The sequence below is a fragment of the Rhipicephalus sanguineus genome, chromosome 11 (genome assembly GCF_013339695.2).
Source record: "Rhipicephalus sanguineus isolate Rsan-2018 chromosome 11, BIME_Rsan_1.4, whole genome shotgun sequence".
NCBI classification, from domain to species: domain Eukaryota; kingdom Metazoa; phylum Arthropoda; class Arachnida; order Ixodida; family Ixodidae; genus Rhipicephalus; species Rhipicephalus sanguineus.
The window spans coordinates 138,468,636-138,490,727 of record NC_051186.1 but is presented as its reverse complement, the minus strand read 5'-3'; the positions used below and the strand labels follow the sequence as shown (position 1 = coordinate 138,490,727).

Here is a 22,092-nt window from a genome sequence, read left to right as displayed (position 1 = left end):
GAGCGCGCGCTCAATATGCTACAGCTGGCTATGCTATATGTGGTTTTGCCTGCATTAATATCATCATCATCAAAGAACTCAAAAAACAACAGGAAGAAGACTTCTCATCGGCGCGAGCGCGCGCTAAATATGCTACAGTTGGCTATGCTATGTGTGGTTTTGCCTGTGCTCGAAGAACAAGGGGAAGAAGACTTCTCTTCGGCGTGAGTGCGCGCTCAATATGCTACAGTTGGCTATGCTATATGTGGTTTTGTCTGCATTATTATCATCATCAAAGAGCTAGAAAAACAAGGGGAAGAAGACTTTTCATCGGCGTGAGCGCGCGCTCGATATGCTACAGTTGGCTATGCTATCTGTGGCTTTGCCTGTGCTCGAAGAACAAGGGGAAGAAGACTTCTCTTCGGCGTGAGCGCGCGCTCAATATGCTACAGTTGGCTATGCTATATGTGGTTTGTCTGCATTAATATCATCACCATCAAAGAACTCAAAAAACAACAGGAAGAAGACTTCTCATCGGCGCGCGCGCTAAATATGCTACAGTTGGCTATGCTATGTGTGGTTTTGCCTGTGCTCGAAGAACAAGAAGAAGAAGACTTCTCATCGGCGCGAGCGCGCGCTAAATATGCTACAGTTGGCTATGCTATATGTGGTTTTGCCTGTGCTCGAAGAATAAGGGGAAGAAGACTTTTCATCGGCGTGAGCGCGCACTCGATATGCTACAGTTGGCTATGCTATATATGGTTTTGCCTGTGCTCGAAGAACAAGGGGAAGAAGACTTCTCTTCGGCGTGAGTGCGCGCTCAATATGCTACAGTTGGCTATGCTATATGTGGTTTTGTCTGCATTAATATCATCATCATCAAAGAACTAAAAAAACAACAGGAAGAAGACTTCTCATCGGCGCGCGCGCTAAATATGCTACAGTTGGCTATGCTATGTGTGGTTTTGCCTGTGCTCGAAGAACAAGAAGAAGAAGACTTCTCATCGGCGCGAGCGCGCGCTAAATATGCTACAGTTGGCTATGCTATATGTGGTTTTGCCTGTGCTCGAAGAATAAGGGGAAGAAGACTTTTCATCGGCGTGAGCGCGCGCTCGATATGCTACAGTTGGCTATGCTATATGTGGTTTTGCCTGAGCTCGAAGAACAAGGGGAAGAAGACTTCTCTTCGGCGTGAGTGCGCGCTCAATATGCTACAGCTGGCTATGCTATATGTGGTTTTGTCTGCATTAATATCATCATCATCAAAGAACTAAAAAACAACAGGAAGAAGACTTCTCATCGGCGCGAGCGCGCGCTAAATATGCTACAGTTGGCTATGCTACGTGTGGTTTGGCCTGTGCTCGAAGAACAAGAAGAAGAAGACTTCTCATCGGCGCGAGCGCGTGCTGAATATGCTACAGTTGGCTATGCTATACGTGGTTTTGCCTATGCTCAAAGAACAAGAGGAAGAAGATTTCTCTTCGGCACGAGTGCGCGCTCTATACTCTACAGTTGGCTATGCTATATGTGGTTTTGCCTGTGCTCGAAGAACAAGAGGAAGAAGACTTCCCTTCGGCACGAGCGCGCACTCAATATGCTACAGTTGGCTTTGCTATATGTGGTTTTGCCTGTGTTATATCATCATCATTGTTAAGGTGTTTAATAGACGGCAATTAATGATAATGCGTAATAGCGACAGTCACGGCAAGGCACGAACTCTCTGCGCGAGCGGCGTCCTTTCAGAAGCCAAAGAAGATGACCCACTAGAAGGCGCTGGAGAGAGCAACCCATTACTATGTTCCAAGGCTTCTCTACAATTACCCCGGGTACGAAAAGGGAGCCGCCCGGCGACCTAACAGCTGGTCACATGAGCGGGTCATAGCAGGCCTTGAGGCGATCCACGTTGACAATGTCGTGTCCTCGATGGCGTATGTCGGAAGATGGTTTGATGGGTTCGATCAGGTAGTTGACCGGGGATGTGCGCCTGACGACACGGTAGGGGCCTTCGTATTTCGGCAGCAGTTTTGACGAGAGCCCACTTGCAGTGGTAGGGATGGAGAGCCATACGAGCGCTCCAGGGAGGAACGTGGGTGCAGAAGCGGTGGTGCCATCACGAACGCTCTTCTGCTGCTCTTGTTCATGCGTCATAAAGGTCTTGGCAAGCTCGCGACACTCTTCAGCAAGCCTGGCTGTGTCAGAAATAGGCGCACACTCCGATGGATCCGGCTTGTATGGAAGTATCGTGTCGATGGTGTGCGACGGGTGCCTTCCGTACAACAGGAAGAAGGGTGAAAAACCAGTAGTGCTCTGAGGGACGTGGTTATAGCGTAGGTGACGAAGGGCAGAATGTCATCCCAATTTGTGTGATCGGCGGCGACGTACATTGAGAGCATGTCGCCGAGCGTGCGGTTAAAGCGTTCGGTTAGGCCATTTGTCTGCGGGTCGTAAGCAGTACTTTTGCGGTGAACAGCATGGCACTCTTTGAGAATGGCTTCGACGACTTCTGACAAGAAGACACGGCCTCAATCGCTGAGAAGTTTCTGGGGTGGACCGTGACACGGCTTGAATCGGTGTAGCAGGAAGGAGGCAACATCGCGTGCTTTAGCCGCTGAAGGGCGGTGGTTTCGGCGTATCGCGTTAGATGGTCAACGGCGACGATAGCCCAGCGGTTGCCAGCCAACGTCAGAGGAAGCGGTCCATACAAATCGATGCCTACGCGGCCAAACGGACGGTTAGGGCAAGGTAATGGTTGTAGACTGGCTGGCGACACGTGCGTTGAAAGTTTTCGGCGTTGGCAATCGAGGCAGGAGCGAACGATCGTCTGCAAGTAGCGATACGTCCCTCACCAGAAGTATCATTGTCGAATGCGGCGGTAAGTTTTGGAAACCCCAGAGTGCGCACATTGCGGATCAGAGTGGAAGGACTCGCATATTGCAGAATGCAGACTGCGGGGTATCACTAGTAGCCACTGGCGGCCGTCGGCGTTGTAATTGCGTCGGTGCAGTAGGTCGTCACGAATGGCAAAAAGGTGGGCTTGACGACGCAACGCACGAGTGGATGGTGTTGCTGACGGATCACTGAGCAGGTCAATCAGCGAGGTGATCCATTTACCTTTGCGCTGTTCAGTAGCGATCGTGTGAACTTCGATGCGTTAGATGGTCAACAGCGACCAGAGCCGTACCCAGGATTATTTTTCGGGGGGTGTTTGTGTGTAGAACGGCTAACTTTGGCAACAGGTGGTCGCTGTGAAGGCGCGCAAGTATTTTAGTATCACCTGAAAAGTTAAAGCATGAAAAAATTTTGGGGGGTGTCAGAACCCTCTCAACCCTCCCTTAGTTACGGCCCTGACAGCAACGATGGCCTAGTGGTTAGCAGCCGACGTCAGAGGAAGTGGTCCACACAAATCGATGCCCATGCACCCAAACGAACGGTTAGGGCAAGGTAATGGTTGTAGACCAGCTGGTCACACGTGTGTTGAAGGTTTTCAGCGTTGGCAATCGAGGCAGGAGCGAACGAACTTCTGCATGTGGCGGTACATCCCTCGTCAGAAGTATCGTTGTCGAATGCGGTGGTAAGTTTTGGGTACCCTAGAGTGCGTGCATTCCGGAAAAGAGTGGAAGGACTCGCATATTTCAGAACGCTGACTACGGGGTATCACAAGTAGCCACAGGCGGCCGTCGGCGTTGTAATTGCGTCGGTGCAGTAGGTCGTCACGAATGACGAAATGGTGGGCTTGACGACGGAACGCGCGAGTGGTTGGTGTTGCCGACGGATCAGTGAGCAAGTCTATCAGCGAGGTGATAGACTTGCTAGAATGTTAGATATTGAGCAGGGGGCATTGTCGTCAGGCAAGGGGGAGCGCGAGATGGCGTCGGCATCAGCATGCTAGCGTCCGTTGAGGTACAGCACGCGGATGTCGTAGTCTTGCAGGCGAAGTGCCCAGCGGGCGAGATGACCTGAGGGATCCTTCAACGACGACAGCCAGTATAGTGCATGATGGTCGGTGACGACATCAAATAGGCGACCATGCAAATAAGGTCGGAACTTTGTAAGGGTTCAGATGATCGCCAGGCACTCTTTTTCCGTGACGGTGTAAGTGGTCTCGGCTCTAGTAAGCGTATGACTTGTGTATGCCACGACATTCGGGGAACCCTGGTTTGTGCTGCACAAGAACAGCGTCGAGGCCTACACCACTGACGTCCGTGTGTACCTCTGTTGGGGCCGTAGGGTCGTAGTGGCATAGTATGGGAGCATACGCCAACAAATGACGGAGCTTTGCAAACGCGTCGTCAGACTCGGATGACCACGAATTGAGGGGTCCGTTACTTCCAAGGAGCTTCGTCAGCGGTGATATGATGGTGGCAAAGTTTCGTATGAAGCGTCGAAAGTATGAACACAGTCCTATGAAACTGCGCAGTTCTTTGATGGACATAGGTTTAAGAAATTGAGCCACAACACGAAGCTTGACTGAATCGGGAAGGATTCCGTCCTTGGACACGACGTAGCCGAGGATTGTCAGCTGCCGTGCCGCAAATCGGCACTTAATTCAGTTGGAGGCCGGCATTGCTCAAACGTGTCAAAACGTGCCGCAGACGTTGGAGATGCGTGGAGAAGTCTGGAGCGAAGACGACGACGTCGTCCAGGTAACACAGGCAGGTGTGCCATTTCAAGTTGTGCACAACGGTGCCCATCATGCGATTGAAGGTCGCGGGAGCATTACACAGACCAAACGGCATTGAACTCGTAAATGCCGTCGGGCGTGACAAAGGCTGTCTTTGGTCGAGCGTCATCAGCCATGGGTACTTACCAGTACCCCGAGCGCAAATCGAGAGGTGAAAAAAATTCTGCTCCTTGGAGGCTGTCAATCGAGTTGTCGATTCGCAGCAATGGATAAACATCCTTGCGGGTGATCTTGTTGAGCCGTCGGTAGTCCACACAGAACCGTCCTTCTTCGCAACAAGAACAGGAGACACCCATGGGCTGTCGGATGGCCGAATTACATCGCGTCGAAGCAAATCGTCCACTTGCTCATTAATTACCCGACATTCTGCAGGAGACACGCGATATGGACGTTGCCGCAGTGGTGGTTGGGCGCCAGTGTCGATGCGATACGTAACAGCGGACGTGCGGCCGAGGGAAGTTTGCCCGACATTGAAAGAATGACGAAATTCATCCAACAAGCAGAGAAGCTGGCAACGCTGGACCGACGTAAGGTTGTCAGCAATGGAGGGACCAAATACATCAGCAGGTGACGAATCAGACATGGAAACAGCACTGATGGTACGGGAACTGGTACAGTGCGAGTCATCGGGTGCGTCCAGAACTTGTGCGTCTTTCCTAGCAACCCTTTCCTAGTGCATATGGAGTCAGATGGCAAAAGGAGTGCAATGGTGTAGGAGAGACCGGCGCAGTAGACCAACACAGCCGTTGACGAGTTTGGAGGCACTTTCGTATCTTCTTTGACGAGGATCTTGCTCACTGCTGATGGACTGTCTGCCGGCGTCAAATGTGAGAACAGTGAGAGTTCAATTTCGGCTGGTGCGCAACGAATTACAGCGTCGTGGCGGGAGAGAAAATCCCATCCCAGGATGACATCGTGAGAGCATGCCGCAATTATGATGAACTCGGTGTTGTATAGAACGTCTTGAATGATGACGCGAGCAGTGCATACTGCTGTAGGATGAATACTCTGGGAGCTCGCGGTGCGCAGGGACATCCCAGAAAGTGGCGTCATCACTTTTCGGAGTAAGCGGCAAAGTTTTGTGTCCATAACGGAGACAGCGGCTCCAATACCGATAAGGGTCGATGTGCGATCACCGTCCACAAACACATCTATTACATTTGATGGACTTCGCTGAGGGCTTTCACAGCTCAATATTGCCGCAGCCCTTGCCTCCTGGACTGCGACGACTAGTTTTCCTGCTCTCGTGCGTCCGGACATGGCCGCATGGGTGACAGTGAGCGACATCATGGAGACGGAGAGCGGCGAGTAGCTGAACGTGGGTGTGACGTCGGCAACATAGGTGGAGCTGGGTCGTAGAATGCATGGCTTGACTGGCTGGTGACAGGTGACGTGACTCGAGGCGGCTGCACGCAATGGCAATAACGTGCCACGTGATCGGTGTAACCGCAAGCAAAGCAGATGGGCCGGTTGTCGGGTGTGCGCCATTGGTTCGCCGGGGTGGGTCCCGCCCATGTTGCAGGACGCGATTGACGGGGCGGCTGCTGAAATGACTGCATGGTGGGCTGCAATCAGGCCCAGGGATGGCGTCAGCATATGTAGCCGGCACACCCGCTTCAAAGAACGAAGGTCTAGCGGCGGCTTCGGCGTAACTCATTGGGGCAGCCGCAGGAATTACTTGGGGCGTCCTGGCGACAACTTGAGCGTAACTCTGGGGCGCAGGAGCCGGAGGTTGCGGGTGGTCCTCAGGCATGACCTCTGCAATTTCCTGCTCAATCGCTCGGAGGAGGGGAGGAAGAGGGGTGGTCGACAACTGTTGAACGTGCAGCGGGTGGGCAAAGGTCAGGAGAGAGAACTGGCGTGCAATTTCCTCGTGCAAGAATGACTTGACGCGGCTTGCTCAGATATTGCCGCCAAGGCAGCAAGCTCTGCGTCGCGTGATGGGGAGCGACGGGTCATCGAACGCTGCCGGTGGAGCTCCTCGTAGCTCTGGCACAGCATTATAACCTTGGCCACTGTGCCAGGGTTTTTGACGAGCAGCATGGTGAAGGCATCATTGTCAATGCCTTTCATTACGTTCCGGATATTGTCAGACTCAGACATGGTTCCGTTGGCTTTCTTACACAAGTCGAGGACGTCTTCAATATAACTTGTGAAAGATTCACGGGCCTGCTGAGCTCGTTCGCGTAAGCGCTGTTCTGCTTGGAGCTTACGAACTGCTCGGCGGCCAGAAACGCTGACGACGGCGGTCTTGAAATCGGACCAAGTCGCAAAGTCGGACGCGTGGTTGTTGTACCACAAGCTTGCTACTCCTGCGAGGTAGAATACCAAGTTGCTCAACTTGCCTTCTTCATCCCATTTATTGGGTATGCTGACGCGCTCGTTAATTGTGAGCCAGTCCTCCATGTCGGTGCTATCAGCGCCAGTGAAGATAGGTGGATCGCGTATACGGGGGACACTGGGGCATGTGGTCGTTGCGGGAGGAGGCGTTTGCTGGGCGGCGTCTTGAGGCATGGTAGATGGCAGGGTACGGGATCGAAGCTCCAAGGGCATTGAATGGGAGCACAGCACCTCCACCAAATTGTTAAGGTGTTAAATAGACGGCACTCAATGACAATGCGTAATGGCGACAGTCACGGCAAGGCACGAACTCTCTGCGCAAGCGGCATCCTTTCAGAGGCCAAAGAAGGCGACCCACTAGAAGGCGCTGGAGAAAGCAACCCATTACTATGTTCCATGGCTTCGCTATATCATTAAGGAGCTCGAAGAACAACAGGAAGAAGCCTTCTCTTCGGCACGAGTGTGTGCTCAATATGCTACAGTTGGCTATGCTATATGTCGTTTTGCCTGCGTTAATATCATCATGACCAAGGAGCTCGAAGGACGAGAGGAAGAAGACTTCTCTTCATCTTGAACGTGCGCTGAATATGCTACAATTGGTTATGCTATATGTGGTTTTGCTTGCGTTAATACCATCATCAACGCGCTCAAAGAGGAAGAGGAAGAAGGCTTCTCCTTGGCGCGAGTGCGTGCTCAGATGGCTATGCTTTGCCTGCATTACGCCAAGCTACAACGACAGCATACGATCACAGCCTACGACAGCCCGGCCCCCTAAAGTGCTCCGCACTTAGAAGAGGCTGGCGATACTGTTGTGTACTCAAGTAACACAACTTTGTAGGAATGAGGGCGGATGTGTCCTACGTCTTTCATTCTAAACCCTGCGAACAAGAACAGAGGTGGCATTGGATCCAAGCAGTTAGGCGAGTGGAAAAGGTTCTGCTCTTGCGTGTCTGCCTGTTTTATTTGATGGTGGTGATGACCAGCAGTGAAGCCAAGGCTAAACAGCGGAATCTGTAGCCGGCATTTTGTCGGGAATAAAACGTGCAATGTTATACCCTTCAGCGTACGTAAAAATTTTTCATTGAAACAATACCGCATGCTGAGATGCCTCCATTAAACTTCATTCATGGTACACAGGGTGGATCAAGCAGCGAACGACTGAGAGCTTAGCTAGCTGGAGCCACTTGATACAGTAAGGTGCTGCTTTTGCTGTCATGACAAAGTGACATCAGAATTTATGCCTCACTAGAGAAGTGTCAAAAGTCTTGGATTTCTACTCATTGTATCATTTGCCTAACATATTTTACTTTTATCGCTTGCCTGTGTCTGCTTGAAATAATATGTTTGATCAATAAATGCAGAGGTTTTACATGCCAAAACCAAGATACGATTTTGAGGCATGCCATAGTGAAGGACTCTGTATCAGTTTCAACCACCTGGGGTAATTAAACATGCACAGGTGTAGTTTGCATTTTGCCCCCATCTGAATGCGACTGTGGCAGCCAGGAATCAAACCCACACCCTTGAGATTAGCAGTGCGACAGTGTAGATGCTGAACTACCAGAGCGGGTTGCTTCATCAACATCTACGTGCATATTGTAATGTGAACTCCCAAATCTTTGGGAAAGAAATGATGCAGCTGCCCCTGCCTTGCACACAGAAAATGGTAACAAGAGGGTCGCTGTCAAGGCACGGCACCGTCTCTTCGACACCGTGTACATAGTCATCGTCCGCCTTGCAAATCTTATTGAGTGCTTTCCCGCGCAAGTAGCCTTTACGCCAAGTTATTTTTCTAAATCTAGAGCACAGTACGACTGGCACCACGGCTACTGAACCTGTTTGAGCTAGACTAGCACGGGAATGGCGCACACGTGTGTACTCGTCGTAGCACAATGTGGCCAGTCATCTGGTTTCCCCGCCAAGTTATGCCGCTCCCTTTTAACAGCGAAGCTATTTAGCAAATCGTTCCTTGCCCAACGAACCAAAAAGCTATCATCATCATAAACGGGTATGTGCCACAGAAATCGGGTAAATCCCACTACTGACCACTGGTCGACTAAAAATAAAGAAGGCAACAGTTAGCCCAACAACAAATGGCTGCGAAGCAACAGCAGCGAGCCGAAGATCCCGAGTACGTACGAGAACATACTAGTGTAGTGGAGCAGATGCACGAACGAGTATGCGCCTGTGAAAGAGGACGAAAGACGACCCGCGCTCTGATTGCACGAGAGCCTGTACCGCCTCCGTCAGCCTTGCACTGCGTTGCCGTACGGTCCTTTTTCGTTGCGACCTCGTTGTAACTTCGTTACTCCATTAAACCTCATCACATTTGGTGGAGGTTGCTGAGATCCCCAAACAGACCTGGAGCTCCGCTCTCGCAAGTTGGCCGAAAGACCACCGGACAACATGACTGACGCAGTCGCTGCCCAGCCAGCACCACCGGCTGCCCCGTCCCCCTGCCCCGGCTCTACCCGTCAATGAGACCCGCCCATCTTCAGCGGAAGTGGTGAGCACGACGTCGAAGACTGGCTCTCCTTATACGAACGCGTAAGTGCCAGCAACAAGTGGGACGACGCCTCTAAGCTTGGCTACGTTATCTTTTACTTGGCTGACGTCGCTAAACTTTGGTTTACCAACCGCGAATCCACCATCGCCAACTGGTCAGCCTTCAAGACCCTCGTAACTGAAGCATTTGGCCGACCAGAGGTCCGCAAGCTCCGCGCTGACCAGCGTCTACGCCACCGAGCGCAGCAGCCTGGAGAGACATTTCCCAGTTACATTGAGGATGTGCTAGACCTATGCAGGCGGGTTAACCCATCTATGCCGGAAGACGAGAAGATCAGGCACATCCTCAAGGGTATCGAAGATGGCGCATTCCAGATGTTGCTGGCGAAAAGCCCGACCACTGTGGAAGTGCTCGTCAGCCTGTGCCAGAGCTTTGACGAATTGCGTCGTCAGCGTTCCATCGCCCGGCAAAGTCTCCCATCACCAGATTCGATCTCGGCCGTCGCAGTCGCAAACGGCAACGTTTGCCAGGGCACACTTACCAACCAGATCAAGGACTTCATCAGAGAGGAAGTGGCCCGACAGCTCTCCCTGCTACCTCATAGCGACTCGTCCACCGCAACCCTGTCTCCGACACTGCAACAGGCGCATACTCGTTCGTGCATCTGCTCCACTACACTAGGTAATGGGAAAGGCAACGGCGGCTGCAAGAAGACACCGAAGCAATGGAAGGCCTACGAAAACGGCGACATCCCTGTAGACCTATGAGAGGTGCGAACACTTGGTTTCAGCACGAGTTTCTGTCTCTGGAGTTTATACGTCCGTGTCATGTCTGTGACTATCTGTGGTTTAACTCCAACCTCGTGTGCTGGGAATCAACGTAGTAACAACCTAGCATCAACTCGCAGGTCACAGTCGAAGACATCATCATCACTAATGATGAGACACATTCCCGCCAAAAATGGCTCAAGACTTGCGCTAAGCCTCGCAAAGCTCGATACACAGCGAAGCTGATCGGTCTCGTGCGCCGTAAGAGCAAAGTTCAACCCTGCTAAAACCAAGTTCAAGCAACAGTTCAAGCCAAGTTAAAGCAAAAGTTCAAGAACGTTACAGCCAAGTTCAAGCCAAGTTTAACCTCGCTACAGCCAGGTTCTGCCTAGATACAGCAATAAATAAGCATGAGACCGATCAGCTTCGCTGTGTGTAGAGATTTGCATGACTTAGCGCAAGCTTTGAGCCATATTTTTAGGCATGCTACCTATCCATTGCTGGTTTCCCATAGGCAGAAAAATAAAAGAAAGATGGAGCTCATCCTGTACATGGTGTAGTACTCCGGCTTTAGTACACAGGTCAACGCATGTTGATTTCCAAGGCAATGAGTGCGTGTCTGTTGGCATCTCTGATTACCCATCCCCAACAAACCTGATCTAATCGAGAAACTGCATACAGAATGCCCATTCACTGATGGCACCACCTGGGTCATTCCCAAACTGCCATGGATGGATAAACAGAGAATCACAGAAACTTTACCTCCTGGTGGTAACAAGCCAGTTCAATTCCTTGTGACTCCCTTAATATCGAACCAACCAGAACATTTGTTTTGGTAAAATGCTCCCTATACGGCCCCTTACAACTTTCAGTGCATAACCAAAATCGGAAGTTCTGCATGGGGTCCTTTTAAGCCATCTAAGCATTTATCATATAAAATGTAAGCAGCTAAAATGCAACACTTAGAATGCATGGCTAGTGAAAGCTAGCGGATGAATTGTAATATGCAGAGGGTGAGTGACACTTATGCATGCTAACTGCATTCGGCCAATACCTGTTCAGTATGTGTTTCGTTGTGGCACCCACAAAGTGCTGCGATCCTCGGTTGATTTCTACGTGCCTTGTTGCTTAAAGTGTCAGTACTGTGGGCACTTTTGTCACTTGACCCGATTACACATGCACTACAAAGGATTTTAATGTGCACTTTTAAAGATGCGCAAGTGAGGCATATGGCATCAGAGCAGAACTGGAGCGCTAGCACTATACTGCACACTCATGGAACAAAAAGAGAAATGAGACAAGAATGATCAAAAGTTTGTTGAATAACAAAAAAAAAGCGGTAAGGAAGAAAAAGAGAAAATAGGGCAAAGCTTGCACTAAGGACTAAGCCACGCAAGCCTTGAAACAGCGAAAAAGAACAATTCCGAAGACTAATCTGGTTGCTTCTAGGTTGTTTCTAGGCCTTAGCTAGGTGATGAGGGTTGTTTCGAGGTTGCTTCTAGGTCGTTGCTAGGTGATGCTAGATTGTTTCTACATTGATTCTCAGCGTGGAGAGGTTCGAGTTAAACTACAGACATGACACGGATGTCGAAACTCCACACAGAAACTCACGCTGAAACCAAGCGTTCGCACCTCTCATAGATCTACAGGCATGTCGTCATTGGCATAGGCCTTCCATCGCTTCGGGTCTCCTCGTAGCCGCCATTGCCTTTCCCGTTCCTTAGTGTTGTGCTAACTGTTACCTTCCTTTTCAGTGGACCAGTGGTGACTAGTGGGATTTACCAAATTTCTGTAGCACATACCCGTTTATGATCAGTTTTCTGACAGGCCGCACAAATGTCTGTGGCACATACCCGTTTGTTGGGCTAACTGTTTTCTTCATTTTTAGTGGACGAGTGGTGTGTAGAGGAATTTACCCAATTTCTGTGGCACATACCTGATAAGCCACACAGGATAGGCAACAAAAATTACGGCTGCTTTGAAGAGCTTTGCATTAGTAGCACCAAGCCTGAAAGAAGTGCAGAGCTGGGCGGCTTTTTTGTTTGTCTTTATTTTTCGATGTCTTTTTTGTCTCAGTTTATTTCGATTTCTTTCATTCTCTCTTTACATATTTCATTTACTTTCCTGCTCTTTCTTCCCTTTCTATGCTATGCTATGCCTTATTCTCTCCACAGCTCCTTTCCCTCCTCCTCACTCTCACTTTCCTTTCCCACCTCCTTGCTATAATATACTATACAGGGCTATATTATGCTTTTTTTAGCATGCCTAGATAGCTGAGTGGTTACGATGCTTGCCTTGGAATTGCGGGTACGAATCCCGCCTCGCCAAAAAATTTTTTTGCCAAGAATTTCTCTTTTATCTCTCTCTGTACTCGTTCCCTCACCCATCAGTGTTAATGCATCCCATGCCAGGCAAATCAGTGCAAGTGAAGCAGAAGACGAAGAGGACGAAGAGAACGCACGCCGGTTCGTGATGATGATAGCTTTCTGTTCGCTCTTCATAGACTAACGGTTGGCTTAAACAGCTCCACTTTTAAAAACACAAAAGTTCTCAGTTCTTTCTGGCTTCTTAGGCTCATACTCTGTCATTCAGAATGTCCATGAAAGAGATGAAAAAGTCAGTTTTCAATCCATCGTGCACACCTAGCCACCTCCTACTGTGAATTAAAGCAACTGCGACATGCACCTTTTGAAGGTGTCGCACGTGAGCGCAGTTGGAAAACCAAAGTTAGAGGGGCTCCACAAATTCTGCCAGTAAAAAAAATTCCATCAGATCCCACATCAGATCCCAAAATCCGTGAATATCGACCCAGGACATGCATGTTTGCCAATTCTTTTTTTCCGAAGTGTGCAGCAGACTGGAACAAGCTTTCTGAAAAACAAGTATGTTGTGCAAATGATGACTTATTTATATCTCTGTTGTAAACACCCCCCCCTGCTGCAACGCCCAAGGGCAATATGGGCTAATTCTTGAATAAAGAAAAAAATCACGCCATATCCACGGAATGAATGATGATAAGTGCGCGAAGCTCGAGAGGGGGAGATCATCGGTAAACCGTACCTCTCCCGTGAGAGTTAGCCCATTACATCATTAGAAAGACGTAAGACTGTGCGTATATTATACAAAATCAACTTTTATTTTGTTCCTGTTCGTTTGTTGTTTCGTTTCTTCGTTTGTTCTTTTCATTTCGTCGTTGTCATGGCGGCTGGATTGCGAGGTCCCTTCATTATGACGGCTTTATGGTCTGTGAAATGACGCGAGAGAGGTTCTTGTACTGGCTGCAGTGGGAAGTTTGCAAACACTAAGTCTATGCACGTCCCTCGGATCGTGGTAGGTTGCATATGGATACATCTGAGTGCGTATTTGGAAAGCGTGTGCTGCACGATCCAGTCATTGGTAATGAGGTCCACGTTGAGGTCCCCAACCAGCACAAACGGACGGTTCTTGTGCTTGTTGTAGTAGTCACGTAACGGAGAGTCTATAAACGACTTAAGTCCCCGATAGACAGGTTGGGTGCGAGGTACACGGTCATGACAGCGACTGAATCGGTGGACTGGTGTTTCGACGCGTGGTGGCGATTCCGGGCTCGATTGTCAGCTCCGCGATGAAGTGCCAAGCATGAAGCTTACCCCGCACCTCCACCAGTGTAACGATGTGGAATCGACGAGGACACGGAGCACGGCAAACAAACACGCTTTATCGATCAGAGAAATAACTGCAACGTCTTCTTCGTCCCTGCGCTGGGCCAAGAACAGTCGCGCTGCTTCGCTGCCATCACCACTGGCACATACGCGCGGCATAGGCGGTCACGTACGAGCTAGGAGGGACAGACCCACGGCTTTAGGAGCTTCGCCCCTAAAAAAAACTGTGGAAATCGATTTCATGCGAAGCAGGCTATGCCAGATTATTCCCATTGAGTCAAGCGTTACGAGGTGGATTGGGTAAAGTTAGTAGTTGTGCGTGTATCATGGGCTTGCAAGGCACGTCGACTACACTGGCGTGTAAAGGGTAGCTCATGGCCTGACGTAACGTCACGTTAAAGTGATGTCAGTTTTACTGCAATGAAGTGCACGCTATGTTGCGATGATGCGCATAAGTAGCGGTTGTCGGCGGATTATATCAATGCTAGACTGTATCTTGTGGAGTCTAATACATTGTTACAAAAGTGGATAGCCAACACAGCAACTACAATTGGCATTGCCTCAACAGGACACTAGCATAGGGTTTCTTTTCTAAACAGTTTGAAGCATTGGCAAGGGCCTGTGGTAGAATCTTTGACTGCCATGCAGAATACCTGGGTTCGATTCTGGCTCAAGCCATGATCTTTAAATGCGAAGCATTTTTTAGCAAACCAAAGGCAGTTTGAGCATTTCTATCTATGTATCTGTCTATCTAGTCGCCTACGCCTGGGTTCTCTTGTGATCGCCTCCTTAACTTGGTGTATACAAAAATTGGTATGGGAGGGTAAGAGGGTTTGACAAATATAACTGTCTGGTTATGACATGAATAACATGAAAATCCTGTGTCTGGAGGAAAGTCAAATACTTTCCTCCAGACAAGTGTGGCACATACCTGTATGCCACGGGCCACTGTATGCGCCAAAAGTGATAGTTTATATATACCCAGGAACGGCGAGAGTAGACATGGGTAATTTAAACGTGAGAGCATTAAGAAAAACCGACATCGGCAGCATCAAGCCAACGAATGCAAAGAATAAAAATCAGGATCCCAGCAGGAATAGAACCCAAGCATTTTGCGTGGCAGTCAGGTATTATACCACAGAGCGATGCCAGGTCTTGAAACTGCTTTGGAAAAGGGCCTTATGCAGGGGTAATGCCAGTGCAATGTCAACTGTGGTTGCAGCATTGGCTATCTAATTTTATAACAAGGCAATAAACATTACATCTGTACTCCTATGATACAGGTGTCATGTCGGGTTAACGTCAACTGTAATTCCAATGTTGGCTCCGCTTTTATAGCAGCCTAATAAACATTACATTTTTGTTCCTATGATTCAACAAGCTATATTCAAGCGTTGCTCGACCCTGGAGCAATACGCTAACGAATGTTACATATCATATTCGCATCATCGCACTGTAAAGTGCACTTCATTTCGATAATACCGACGTCTGTAGTCTAATGTGAGTGCCGACGTTACGTCGGACTACAAATTACCCTTTAAACACCAGTGTACTCGACGTTCCTGGTAAGCCCACAATGTGCACACAACTACTCCATTTACAAAAACACTTCAATTTACCTCATAACGCTTGCCTCAAAGCCAAAAAAATGCAGCATAGACAATTCCTTGCAGACTGCTTCGCATGAGGCCGATTCCCACAAGGCGTGGGATCTTCCCAATTTTAATTCTTTGCTTCCATGGGATTTTTCGTTTGACAAAGCCGTCGATGCTGGCCCTGGGTTTTCTGCAATACGGGCTCTATAATGCTCTCGCGTTAAGATTTACAATGTCTATTCTTGCTATCCCTGGGTTGAGAGACTATGAATCACCCGTGGCACGTGGCCGTATACGAGACATGTTATGTGGGTATGTGCCACAAGTGACTGGTGCAAAGGGTTTCAAGACATATGTGACAGGTAAGTCGGGTTATTCATGCTATGACCTGTCGATCATGTTCTTCACACAGACATTTCCTCCTATGCTAATTTTGATACAGTAAAAGCTGCTTAATTCAAATTTCATGGCACTGGAAAAAATGTCCGAATTAACCGACTGCCAAATTACAGAAAGTGTCAAGAAAACAATAAAAAAGTGTCTGTTACATCAATGCATTTTAATTTTCTTAATGAATACATAATCCAGTACGTATTTTGCATAAAAGCAGTGTGAAAGCCGCAATTTTCGTCATTTGCAACTTCATTCAATATGTGACCGCGGCTCCAGAACCCCAATGTCTTAAGCCGAAACATGCTCTGAAACTATCTGTTATTATACGTACCGCCACCACCAACACCACCACATGCATGTTACTATAATTTTGCACTGGTGAAAGTGCTGGCGAATAATCGTTTGTCCATCTCAGTGTAGCAAATGAGTTTTATGCCAGGATGCGGACAGCAGCTGAAGCTTATCATCTTGAAAAGCTTCAACCATGTCTCAATTTTGTGACAATGCATGTGCACTGGCCAAAGTCCAAACGAAGCTGCTGTGTGCCACATCCGCTGTGGACGAAACGGTGGTCGCTAAAGACACAATCATAGCCTCCATGCAGGTCTGGAGGCTCGCGCGCGGCCTACGTCGAGTTGAAACGAAACTGCTGAGCAACAAATCTGCTGCTGAATAAATGCGGCTCATCTCAAGTGTTTAGCACAGATTTAGCAAGACGAAGAGGACACACAGAGGTGCCTGTGTATGTCCCCTTCGTCTTGTCCCATCTTGCTAATTATGCACTAAATACTTCAGATATGTCGCACCAACAAGGCCAGAAGTCAGCCCCTGCTAAATGCGGCTCAATAATGCACAGTCATGGATGGCGACCACGCCTGTCTGAAGCCATGCGGCCGTTGTTGCTTCTTTGCGTCACAAATTTGTGGTGATTCGAGTCACAAATATTCCGAATAAACCGGGTTGCAGCCAAATAAGACCGAATTAATGAGAGTTTGATGCCATTAAACAATACATGTGCTTGCCGGAACACCTCCGAATTAACTAGCTTTTACTGTATACACTAAGCGAAGTAGACGAGCGCCCGGACACAGGTGGCTATACTCTGTTTCACAAGCTGTTGGCAGTGCAGCCAAAGGTAGAGCTTTCTCATCCAATCAGGGCTGTAGGGGCACAGGAAATAGTCCTTGAAATATTTTAGCAATCCAGTTCTATTTCGCAAGCTACACCCACACAAATTGAAAATATTGTTAGGATTCACTTTTTCAAAGCGTGCAGAGTGTTTTTATCATTAGTGGAATTAAAAGAGAAAGCCCGCATGGACGCATCTCTGCAGAGGCTTGATGTGGGCTGGTGATGCGCCGCCTTTCGGAATCATGGCGTCGCCCGAGTTGGTTGCGTCTGTGCAAGATGCTTCGCAAGCTGTGCGACCAGCGAGCCATCCTTCGAATGTGCGCGGTTTTCCCAAGCTGGCGAAGCAGGTAGCTTTAAATATTTTTGAAGGGCTTCGAGTCGAGTGCGGGGACAGTGCAGGTGTGGATGCACTTATCAAGAGGACCGCGAAACTGACCCAGGTGAGCGAGCGAACGCTGTATTGGTGGAAAAGGGAGATGGAAGAAGCCGGTGAAGTCCTACCACTGAAGAAGCGTTCTTGTGGGAAAGGCCGTGATCGGAAAAAAAAGCTGGACGATTTTGACCTCAGCGCCTTTCGAAGAGTGGTGCACGGCTTTTTTCAGAAAGGCGAAATTCCAGCTATCACCAAGGTGGTGCAGCGTTTCAAAGAAGACGAGACGGTACCAACCGTGTCCACGACGACGATGCAGAGGATGCTGAAAAAGCTTGGCTTCAGGTACAAGAAATGCTCTCGGAACGCCCTCCTCATAGAAGCGACGCGCATTGTCCAGAGTCGCCGCCGGTACCTGCGCCAAATAGTGGAGCTGCGACGACAGGGTAGGGCAATTTTTCTCACCAACGATACGTGGATCAACGCTGGTCATACGCGTAGTCAGGTGGGGATAGACAGCACTGTCCAGTCTACGTACGAAGCCCGTCAATCTGGTTTGTCGACTGGTCTTCGAAACCCCAGTGGCAAAGGAGGTAGACTGATTGTCACGCACTGCGGTAGCGAACATGGTTTCGTTGAAGATGCAGCGGAAATCTTCTAGGCTAAAGAAGCTCAGGCGACTATCCAAGGAAATGAACGGGGACCACTACGAAAAGTGGTTCTCCCAGAAGCTGCTTCCACTGCTACCACCTGGCAGTGTTATAGTCATGGATAACGCACCTTATCATTCTGTGAAGCAGGAAAAAGTGCCACGTATGAGTAGCCTAAAAAAGAACATGCAGGCCTGGCTTTCCCAAAAAGGTGTGCCGTGGAGCAGCGATATGGTGAAGGCGGAGCTCACGAAGCTTGTCGACAACGTACATGCAAGCGGGGACCGATACCGTGTGGACTGCATCGCTGAGGCTGCTGGTCACCTCACTGTGCGCCTACCTCCCTACCACTGCCAGCTTAACCCCATAGAGCTTGTTTGGAGTGACGTGAAGGGCTTCGTAGCAGCGGCAAACAAGACGTTTAAGCTTCAAGACCTTCACACTCAACTATTGCAAGGAATTAAGCAAGTAACCGCTGAGAAGTGGAAGGGATACGTGGAGCATGTTATCGCTCAGGAAGATGTAATGAGTAAACTGGACCACTTCATCGATGATGTTGTTGACACTAATGCAGCTGTCATAATCACTCTGGAGGACGAAACAATGAGCAGTTCAGATTTAAGTTGTGATGAGGACCATGACATACGAGCTCTTGTAACAAGCTCACGTCTATCATTACATGTGTGTGTAGAGGTCAGGATCATTGAGTACTATCGTAGTGAGAGTAGCCAAAATGAAAACACAGAACTCTCTGCTATTATGACAAGGAATCAAGCAAGTCACACTGAGAAGTGAAAATAAAGCTTCAGATTGATTGATTCAATCATTCGTTCGTTAAGTGATTCAGTGACTGAAGTAAATATTCTTATACACGGTGCATAAACAATTAAAAAAACTCTTAACGCCCCAAGAACTCATACGAACCGGGTGACGATAAATAGAAAAGGTCGGGCCAGTTTCATTGCAACGCTGGTCGTCCCGTCCGTATATAAGCAAAACAGATCAAAAAGGTACCAAGTGCCATCTTCTACAAAAATTAAAAGATAGTTATTATAGTACACCTACTTCCATACAGACGGGGCCACCGGTGCGCTCTGTCATGATTGGCTGAGAGCGCCCGTACCTTCCACAACGCTGCCAACAGCTTGTGAAACTGAGTATAGATAGATAGATAGAAATGGTCAAAGTGCCTTTGGTTTGCCAAGAAATGCTTCGCATTTAAAAGCCACTTGAACTTTGACAGCATGCAGTCACCTTCACGTTCAGTATCACTCAAGAGTGGCGCAACAAGCGGAGCTATCCACTCCCAGTATTGCATTTCAATTGCTGAGCACTGGACATAGATTACAGCACCATCTGAACTTGCCGAGAACGTTGGCAATGTTTTGTACAACATTCGAGTTTCAATAATACGCTGCTGCAAAAAGTAGCGGGCCTTGCGGCACCTGAGCCAATGACAAGGGTGAAAGGAATAGTGTGGCGTTACGCACTTCAAGTGTTGTCAGTCTCGGAGTTGATGTTAACTCTGAAGCAGTTTTACTTTCTCAAGATGCCACAGTGCACCTTTAATGGCCATTCTTTCAAACCCTCCTTAGACTCGCTCTCTCTGTAAACATCAGTCCCATCCCAGTTGCCGGCTTAGTCTGATGTTTATGTGCCTTCCGACGATGAGTGCTCTTTGTCCACACCAGACCACATATCCAGGCGGTGATGAAAAAAACAGGGAATGAAATAAAATGCAAGGCTTGGGTACATGTAATCCACGAGCGGAGTTAATGAGCACAAATTGAAAATCTGGCAGGCCAATTATGGAAGAGCAGAGGTGTCAAGTTTTTTTCTGTACATTAGATAAGAATTGCAACTGTAACAAACAGATCTTACTACACATATGGCAATTACATCTATAAACATTTCAGTGCACATTGGTTGGCTAACATAGGTCATTTGCAATGAAGACCTGCACCCTAGAGTCTTTGAACGAACACAACTACCATAACTACCACATTTTCCGTGCTCCAAGAGTACGCCCCTGACGCGGGAATGTTGGGGTTGTCACCGGCAAGAGAGTGCCAAATTCTGCACACTTTTCATTTTCACGGCGTAATAACATAGACGAATAAAGCAACGAGGCTCGTAGCTCAAAATATCGTTATAGAATACCAGTGTGGTATGCGCGACAGGCGCGAGTCGGCAACTTTGCGCCCTCATCAAACATACGCACGCACGGAGCGTTCGGTGCCCCTTGGTTTAAAAAAATAGTGCGGCTTATCGAAAGACAGGCGTTTTATGTAGAACGATACATAAAACATCGCTGTAAACGGGTATACGGTGACATGCACTGACATCACGCGGTGCGCTGCTGCAGCCGCGCGGGCGATATTCTTCGCGTCGAGTGGCATCCTCATCGAAGCTGGCACGCTCGCGCGAGGGCAATGGTCATGCGAGGTCCGTTCGAACAAAGCATTCGCGTTCATTCTACGCATGCTTCATGAGCGGCAGTTGCAAAAGCGCTCACCTGGTCCACAATGTTCTGTTTACTCCGCAACTGTCCTCTTTTATCGGTGCCAAGCATACAGCAATGGCTGCTGCCACCAGCGACTACAACGACGTGCAGCGGTTAAATTGGTTAAATGTGGTACTGCGCTGATCTGACGACAGGGCGAAGCAGGCGCTGCCGGCGCTGGTCCGCTGTTGGTACGTCGTTGATCCGCAGTCATCATCAGCAGCGTGTGGTTCCTGCTATAAAAGGAAGTTCGTGGACGGCAGCTGTAGTAGCGATTGGCTAAATTGCGAGGTTCGGTACTAGGTACAGCTCGAAAAAGTTGGCTCATTTAGTGGCCGCAACACCGCGAATCAAACCCACGCGAATATGGACAAGATTCAGCCCCTTTTTGGCGGCCAAGTGCGCCTTTCGCTCGCTGAATCCGTGGGCAATAAGGTGGCAGTCCTCGACGCGGACTGCGATCCTGACGCGCTTGAGCGCCGCCGTAGCGGTGCGCTGATTTGTGCGTGCCCGCGGGAATTTGACAGCGTGCGCGAGTTCGAGAGTCACTACGCCAGCCGCCACCGACTCACGTGCGCGCAGTGCCGCGCTGCCATGCCGACAGAGCGCCTGCTTGAACTGCATATCGCCGAATCTCATGACCCCATCTTTGCGGCACGTCCCAAATATGAATGCGTGGTCGAAGGCTGCCCGGAGCACTTTGCAAGTTGGGCGGACCGCAAAATGCACGCAATAGATGCGCACAGGTACGTTGACTGCCGAGGCCATGTCACTTATATAATTTCTTTAATTACTGCTACTTTAACAGCCACGAATTCCATTACTTTTTTTTTTTTTTTGAGTAGTTGGGATATTCTGTGCTGTTGGAACTTGTCAACAGCGCTTTTCCAGACAAGCACCCAACAACAGCGGAAAACATTTTGTATTTTCGATCTTGAATTGTGGTTGAACAATGGTTAATGATATAATTCTAACTTATTTTTAAAACAACATGCTTATTTCATGATTTAATTCAAAACTTGCAGATATTGTTGGCCATAACGGTAGTTGTTTGGGAGAGGGGGTGGTGTGGGTGGACAAACATTAAGAAAGTCTAAGGCAAGCACGACAGCTAAATACATTTGAATCGCAAAGCGCTATTTTTAAAGATTGTGCAAACTTCTTCTCTCCTTGCCATTCACCTCGGCCTCCATTAGTGAGTGAGACCCACGAGGCGCACCTGGCTGACCGACTTTAAAGGGACCCTGAAACGGTTTTGACGATTTTGTACGAACACATTGGGCCAGTAGAGCAAGTCCTAAGGATCATTTACAGACCGATTTAAGCTCTGTGCGTAAACTGTGTAATTTATAACAAGGCTTTAAAGCTGTGAATCGCCACCAATCACAGCGGCTCAGCCAAATGTGTTTTCAAACTGCCCACTTCCAGTGCACGTCGTTTTGGAAGTGCGACGTCACGCAGGTGGCTGATCTGATTGGATATGTCCAGTCCACGTCACTGAACCTCCTGTGGGCAGCAAGCGTCATCTGCCTGTGT

At 48.9% G+C, this 22,092-nt stretch overlaps 2 protein-coding genes across 2 annotated transcripts in view; one reads left to right on the top strand and one right to left on the bottom strand.

Moving 5' to 3' along the window:
- Positions 1 to 20,678, bottom strand: part of LOC119374751 (uncharacterized) — a 281,996-nt gene extending 261,318 nt beyond the window's left edge. The window contains exon 1 of the mRNA XM_037644939.2: positions 20,569 to 20,678. The gene's annotated coding sequence lies outside the window, so the exon portion shown is untranslated. The remainder of the gene's footprint in view (positions 1 to 20,568) is intronic.
- Positions 20,679 to 20,784: 106 nt separating this feature from the next.
- Positions 20,785 to 22,092, top strand: part of LOC119374753 (zinc finger protein 511) — a 53,550-nt gene continuing 52,242 nt past the window's right edge. Inside the window, exon 1 of the mRNA XM_037644940.2 lies at positions 20,785 to 21,302. Within this exon, the coding sequence (XP_037500868.1) occupies positions 20,923 to 21,302 (380 nt within the window). The 5' untranslated portion in view covers positions 20,785 to 20,922. The remainder of the gene's footprint in view (positions 21,303 to 22,092) is intronic.